The sequence below is a fragment of the Triplophysa dalaica genome, chromosome 19, assembly GCF_015846415.1.
Source record: "Triplophysa dalaica isolate WHDGS20190420 chromosome 19, ASM1584641v1, whole genome shotgun sequence".
NCBI classification, from domain to species: Eukaryota; Metazoa; Chordata; class Actinopteri; order Cypriniformes; family Nemacheilidae; genus Triplophysa; species Triplophysa dalaica.
This window is the reverse complement of record NC_079560.1, coordinates 10,715,810-10,723,445: the sequence shown is the minus strand read 5'-3', so window position 1 is coordinate 10,723,445 and position 7,636 is coordinate 10,715,810. Positions and strand designations below refer to the sequence as shown.

The 7,636-nt window shown below is 39.3% G+C and overlaps 2 protein-coding genes across 3 annotated transcripts; both read left to right on the top strand.

Moving 5' to 3' along the window:
• The first annotated feature begins 420 nt into the window (after window positions 1-420).
• zgc:77262 (uncharacterized protein LOC402952 homolog) lies at window positions 421-4,217 on the top strand. Of its 2 annotated transcripts, none has more exons than XM_056731646.1 (2): window positions 421-579; window positions 1,754-4,217. In XM_056731646.1, exon 2 carries the CDS (start codon window positions 1,840-1,842, stop codon window positions 2,833-2,835), a length of 996 nt encoding a protein of 331 aa, XP_056587624.1. In that variant the 5' UTR covers window positions 421-579; window positions 1,754-1,839; the 3' UTR covers window positions 2,836-4,217. The 2 variants fall into 2 exon arrangements, with proteins under 2 accessions (XP_056587624.1, XP_056587625.1); XM_056731647.1 differs by lacking the exon at window positions 421-579 and adding an exon at window positions 1,313-1,390.
• Window positions 4,218-4,369: 152 nt separating this feature from the next.
• Window positions 4,370-7,533, top strand: zgc:110782 (uncharacterized protein LOC541358 homolog). Its single transcript, XM_056731648.1, has 2 exons — window positions 4,370-6,463; window positions 6,616-7,533. Exon 2 carries the CDS (start codon window positions 6,639-6,641, stop codon window positions 7,509-7,511), a length of 873 nt encoding a protein of 290 aa, XP_056587626.1. The 5' UTR covers window positions 4,370-6,463; window positions 6,616-6,638; the 3' UTR covers window positions 7,512-7,533.
• The last annotated feature ends 103 nt before the right edge of the window (window positions 7,534-7,636 follow it).

Genomic DNA, 7,636 nt, shown 5'->3' with positions numbered 1-7,636 from the left:
TTTGAGTTTTTCTGAATTTTTTTAAATAAATGTGATTTCCCCTAATACCAAGAACTGGACATAAAACGAAGAATGAGCATCTTCAGGTTGGGAAGGGACCAGTCATCCCACTCGGCGGCTACATTTGCAACTCCATCGGGCAGCAATTTTTGTTTAATAAGGGAAGTATGATATCTTCAAATCGCTCGGAATCAAAAATCTAAAATTGCGCTAAAAGAAACTTCCGGGTTGCTCCAGCTACTGCTCATTCGCACACTCCCTTTTACGTTTGACGATTGTCTCTTTAAATGGAAAGCGGGACTTTGCACATCTCTATGACAGAACTGAGGTGGTAAATTTGGTCAGTGCTTCATCAATGTTGCTTGTAGTTGTTATGCAGTTATCCGTAATGATTTATGAAACAAGCAGAAGAATGAAACACAACCTCTGTGAGGTCAAAACTGGAGTCAGTCGCTAGGAGGCGCCACCTCTCGGTAACGGTTCTCTGCATGTGACCATCCCCCATCAAACCAAGCACTTGCACCGTCAACATCCATTATTGGCGAGATAGCCCGCGTCTTCGATAGTTGCGTTTTGAAGGTGAGTTTTAACGTTTATATATTTCACCTATAATTTACATCATTGTTCATTTTCCGTTTGTGCAGCGACGTTTCTAACGCCAGTACATGGCTGTTTATATGTAACGTTAGTTGTTTAGACAATACATTCATTACGCCAGTGTCTCATCATGAACGTCGTCCTCACGTGAACCTAACATTTTGTAATTTAGGTACACAAACTTATTATACATCATCAGGTTCTTGTTACTGGTTAGGTTTGCTGGTTTACCAGAGTTGTAAAATGCTAAATATCTGAACTAACGTTACTTATGCCACTTCCTCAGTCGTGGGGGTTAATGATAGTAGCATTAGCACGATAGCTTTGCGCGTGACTGATCAGTAGTATCACTCCGAGTTATATTACAGACTGTTTACAAGAGCTGTTCAATTGCGATTGTCCACGTACTAAAAATCAACGCGTTTTTGAAAAGTGAATTAACGCCTTTCATTATCATTGAAAGGATGGAATTAACCGGTATCTTAATTTACATCAAATATTTGTGCATATAATGTAAGTAAATACATTTTCAATTATTTGGTATAGCGGTGTAACGTACATATAGATGTTAATTCAATTAAGATAAATCTACAAGTCTTCATTGTAGATTGTAGTGTATTTTGTCCAGTATGTGTGAACTAAGGTAACGTTACGGGTGTCTTTTTACGCATGTCACGTAATGGCATTTGATTTAACAGCGCGACGTAAAGACCGTTTCCGCGGTAACAACACAAACAAACGTTATGTGGCCCAAACTTTACTTCCGGGAGATCTCCGCGAAGAATCAATAAATGTTGAGTAGTTTGATTAATTTTATACAATTAATATGCTAAAAATATTAATGTAAATTACATCTAAAATAAATTGTTATATTATAACCAAATACAGGCCGGAAGTTAACTCCGTGCCGGCGTGTGCTTTCGGTGAAACAAACATCTGGGATTCTTATGTTAGTTCATGTATAAACATATAAAATGGAATTAATAAATTAAATTATAATGCATTGTGTTGAATTTTTTTGTTGATGGCCAAAAGGCTGAGGTAATAACTACTTGGAATTTGTTTCAGCTTGTGTTTTGCTATTGTAGTTCTTGGTTGAACTGTGGTGGATTTGCATAGATTTTGCGTGTTTATTTGTGTTTTTTCTTTGGCCTAGGAACTGCCGGGTTTGATACCATTCACCTGCAATCAACCAAAGACTGATTTCTCAAGTAAAAAACAGATCTGTTCTTCCTGTCCAAAATGGTGAAGATATTTGTTGGCAACGTCGCTTCAGAGACCACTGAAGAAGAGCTACGAGCTTTGTTCGAAAAGTACGGTTCGGTGTCCGACTGTGACATTCTAAAGAACTATGGCTTTGTACATATGGATGAGGAAGAGGACGCTCAGAAGGCTGTCTCCGCTTTACACAAGCACGAGCTGAATGGCTCTCGTATCACTGTAGAGTATGCCACCACAAAGGTGCGCAATGCCACCAAGATCTACGTGGGCAATGTTCCTGAAGGTGTCACGGCAGCCAAAATAAAGGAGCTCTTCCAGCCGTTTGGCAAGGTGGTGGAGTGTGATATCGTAAAGAACTATGCATTCGTTCACATGCAGAGGGAAAGCGAGGCTCTGCAGGCTATTTCAGAGCTTAACCACTCCAAAGTTGAGGGCCAAAAGATCTTTGTTTCTCTGTCTCGCAATAATCCGTCCAGAAATGGCAGAGGGGAGGACTTCTTTCCTCCTCCTCCACATCACTATCCACCTCACCCACACCACCATCCCCACTTTCTCCCACCACGCCCGCCGCCCCGTGACTATTATCCACCCCGTGGTCGAATTCCACCCCCTCCTCTCCCACCTCCGCCACCACGCGCTTACTACGAGCGTGATATGTACGAGAGGGGCCCTCGCCATGACCCGTACGCTGCCGTCTCCCCGCGTTTTTACGATCGGGATCCATATGACAGACGCCCTCCGCCCCCTCAGCGACCACTCACGCCTCCTCTCGCCCCTCGCTACTACCGCGAGCGCAGTCCTCTTGGTGGTCGTCGCTCTCTCCTGCCTCCGCCTCCCCCTCCACCCTCTTCTGCCGGCTACGCCCGTGGTTTCGCCCGCAATGGTGCTAGCTCGGTTCCGCCTCCCCCTTCCACCGCTGCTTCCTCCCACTATCAGCGCTACTCTATTGGTTCAGGCTTTGATAAGGATGATTATTTGGAGGACAAGTACAGCAATGGCTTCAGCCGTAGCTACTAGGCATGCTTTGTCCTGGAATTTCATAGTCCCTTTTTATTATTTGACGGGACAAGTAATCGAAGAGGGACGAACCTTCAGGGAGTTAGAGAGGAATTTTGTAGTACTCTGTGGTTGTAGCTATTTTAGACAACGGGTCAAACAGCTAATACTGTACTCATTTATTAATAGAATTACCTCTGGCCAATGAAGGAATTGCAAATTGAAAGTTAAATATACCTGTTTTTTATAGCATGTAAAATGTACTATAATTGCGATTTCATATCAGTTTAAATATTTTGTTAAGTGACCCGTGTTTTTTTGGTGACTTAAGTTGTTTTTGTTTTAAACATTTTTAGGGAATTTGCTGAGGTTGTACAATACAAAATAATTTTCTGATTGGTAGAGTTAAAAAAAAAAGAGTGTTTGGATTATCATTGGTTTTTCTTTAGAGCTAAAGTCTAAGAAAGAAGTCATTTTCAATGTTTACCTGCGTTTATTTTTCTTATATTTTCCTTTTTTTGTCACCATCTTTCCAGGGGTCGGAGAGGCAAATCTAAATACCATGTCTCTGAAAGCAAATTGTATAGATAATGTTCAGTCCTGCATCATAGTTGCTTTTTCATTTTTGTTCTCAATTTTTTTCTTAAATTCAAGTTAATTTATTTTTGTTAAATCTCTTCCATGGATTACCCGGGTGTAGGCAAATTGCTTTGGTATGTTGCTAGAAGTAATGTTCGATGAGAGTGGGAAGGAACAGAGAGGAAACGGGTTGAGGTGGTTGTGGGCGGAGCTATGTGCTAACTGACTGATCAACCTATCACATCTACAAGTCGCCCAACTTTCGGATTCGCCGCCGCATCGTCGGATAAAGCACCACCGGTCAAAGGAAGCTCGGGAAAACAAATGACCAACCACATGCTGACCGTCTAACACACTTAAAACAACGCTGATTCATTAGTGCAATTTGTACACTGTATTTCGATATTACGCTGTTTTAGAAAATAGCTGATTTTTCGACTCCGCAGACTCTTCAGAAAGTTTTTAAATATGATAGAATTACTTTGGCTTTACATTATAATGGACGTGTTTGTGATTGAAAGTATTACTGAATACTTAACATTGTTACCTGTTCTACTTGTACTACTGCTGTGCATACGACATCATTGTAAGCGTACAACTCTGTTAAAATGTACGTATGTTAAAAATTCTTTAAACCTGTTTCTCGACTGTTGACCCGAAACCGCTACCTTTACCATCTTGTCCATTCGAACACCATTGCGATTGTTTGGAAATGATTAGAAATATATATGCTTGTTTTGATTAAATATAAAAACCTGTTTTACCAATCGCTGTTCACCATCTAGCCGCCTGAATAAAATGTCGACTGACTTAGATGAAACGTTTTTTCATGTCACTAGTTTTTAATTGAGTCTCTTTCTACCTGTCTCACTCGCTCACGTTTATCATTCGTGGAATGCAACTGTTCTGTGACCTGGTCATTGAAGTGTAAAGTAAATTTCCAAATAGATTCGAATAAAAACATGTCGCACTTTTCCACATCATACGAAATGCCTAAGGCATTCATTTAAACCTTAAATTCCAATCATTGTCTTCCTGTTGTGACCCCTGGCCAAGATAAATCAATGTTTGAAACCATTGACTGTAGCAGCACAGCCCCGCTCTTTTGTTGCTCCTCAGAATAGGTGAGTTGAAAGTGAAGGTAAGTAGTAATTCAAGGTGGATTATTTGGTCTTTTGTTCTCCTTGTGAAATTATATGTTGTATGTATTCATGAACTTGTAGTGCCTGTTTGATTTGTTTTGGTTTCAGTGGCTGACATCGATGATCATTTTTCATACTGTCAGTTGAACACGTCAATTTGGTTTGTGCTGGCTTTTCTGCATTCCCTAATATGTTTTTACTTTCCCCACAGTTCCTCAGTATAGCCACATTCACACAAATTCATGCTGGGTAGTCATATCTAGTCAACTTTTTAAGAATAGTTATAAAATATATTAATAGGATTTTCACAACTGACCAAAAACTCGATGTCACAAATGATTTTTTTTGCAAAAATCTTCTGGTTCCCCATCATTTTTTTAACCCGTTTTGATTATCTTGAATAATTTATGTAGTTTAAAAGACTATTTAATTAAATTCTTGCCCATTTCAATGGCAAAAATAAAAGTGAATCCTGAAGGATGGTTAGAATTAAATAACGTTCAGTATTGAAGTCACGAAAAGAGTGACCTTAACAACTGTGCATACAGAAAACGTAAAGAAAAACGTATAGTAGTTTTTTTTATAGAGCTACTAGTTTATTCTGAGAAAGCTGTTAATTTTTTACCAGGTAGGCATGTATGATTTACTACTCCAGGACACTAAACTGAAGATCATTTGATGTGTGATTCATAAAATAAATGTTGTTTTAACAACTGCTTAGCATTACAGTGTCAGGCTATTTGCTTGCCCCATTCATGATTACATTTTAATAGTTTATAAAAAAAATTTACTTTAGTTTGTCCCTACATCTAGTTTTTAAACAGAACTGACTGGAATTAATATGGTGTGGCATAAAGTTATTTGCAAAGTTATTAGATATATTATCAACCGTGAGACACTAAAACATTTTTCCAGCTACAGACCTCAGATTTGCCACTGTGGTGGGAAGATTATTTCCTACATGCAATGCAGTCACTCAATATTTAAAAATTTTCTTAATTTCTAAGATTTGCTTTTTTACTGAAAATGCAGACAACGGTGAGTGCTTTTGTGTAGAGTAGGATGTCATGTGACAGCTGGAATAAAGAATTATAACCCCATAGATAACGGTAGGCCATATCTATAATTTTGCTTTGTTGTTCATTAACTGCAGTATGAGCTTTCTCGTCCAGTTTAGATGTGTATCACACAACCTCTAAATCACAATTACATGTCTGATCTATATCTCTATTTTCAACCATTTGCACTATAAGATGAAAATGTATGAATAAAGTGTAATAGTGTGTAAAGACTTCATTTTAGTTTGGCATTTTGCTTGATGCTCATTTATAAATATGTGATCCTCAAATATTTTGGTGAATAAAGGCAACATGATGGTTTTTAAATCTGTTTTCTTGTGTGGTTTTGTTAACCTGTAATGTTTTAATACTGATGTCATATATCTAATGTCATTTTGCCCATCCCCGGTAACAATACACCCTCTTTTTTTTTTACACAAAAATGACCTAAAGAAATGATGCAGTGGATTTACGTCTCAAAACTTATTTTTTTGAAGGGAGGTCAATGGAAGAGACCATTCACTTCGCTAAATATACTCCCTTTGTGAGGAAGTAGATGAATCGACAACATATTCGATCTTTAGTAGCTTTACATCCTTTTGGTGGTTATTGTAATAGATTTTAGTATGAAAAAATAATATCTTATAAGAGAAGGCTATGTAAATGTTGTATAGCAGTAAATATTGTATTGTGTCCTTAGTCTGCAAGAAATGCGTTAAACTGTACATAAATAATGACAAAACATGACTTTTGACATAACGTTTGAGAAATGAATGTCGCATCAGCGCATGCGCAAGCGAGCAGCACGCGGACCGTACCCCGAAGGCTCGCAGTTATATTCTGTCTTCCTACCCCTTCAGTAGACTACACGTAAGTATATCATAATATTTGATTAGTTTGAAATGTTAACTTCGATTAAAATGTTAGCAAGCATCTCTTTTTTTTTTAACTTGTCATGGGCCAGTTTGACAGAAAGGACGCTTCACAGAACAGGATTAAAACGCTCTGTTTTCTCTTTACAGGGTTGAAAGGTGTTCATATCAAAATGATACCTAATGAAATACCGTCAGTCACTTTGATGTCAGGGGTGCAGATGCCCCTCTTGGGTTTGGGCACTTATAAGTTACAAAGCTATGATCAGTTATGCCAGTGTGTGGACTCTGCTCTTCTAGCAGGATACCGAAGCTTTGACACAGCCGCTGTGTATGGAAATGAGGCACAACTAGGGCAAATCCTCAAAGAGCTGTTGCCCAAGCATGGCCTTAGCCGTAAAGATATTTTTATCATCAGCAAGCTTTCCCCTTCAGACCATGGACCCAGGGCAAACGAAGGTTGCCTTAGGAGTCTGGAGCAGCTAGGCTGTGAATACATTGACCTCTATCTAGTCCACTGGCCTGGAAGAGAGGGTCTTGAACCAGAGGATTCTTGTCATGCAGTGTTTCGGGCACAGAGCTGGGCAACCCTAGAGGAATTCTACACAAGCGGGAAATTCAAGGCAATAGGAGTCTCTAACTACACTGCAAAGCACATTAGGGAGCTGCTCACGATGTGCCTTGTGCCCCCAGCAGTCTTTCAAATGGAGTGTCAACCAAAGCTGATCCAGAGGGAACTGAGGGATTTATGTACAGAGAAGGGCATTCACTTCCAGGCGTACTCCTCTCTCGGTAAAGGAGCTCTCTTGAGCGAGCCGGCAGTAGTGGCTATAGCAAAGAGCTGTGGTCGAACCCCTGCCCAGATTCTGCTGAGGTGGGCTGTACAGCAAGGCATCTCAGTTCTGCCTCGTTCTTCACAGCCACAAAGAGTAAAGGAAAATGCAGAGGTTCTTCATTTTAAATTAAGCGAGAGTGATATGATGATGTTGAATGCCATGAATTGCGGAGCACGGTTTTGTACTAGAGACTCTAGCAATATTGCTTAGGTTTGAAAATAGTATGTACTTTAGATATTAAAATGAATTTTATATTGATCCTTGAGCTCAATATATGATGTATTCAGAAAAATGTATATATTCAGCATTTGAATAAAGATGACCATTAATAAATG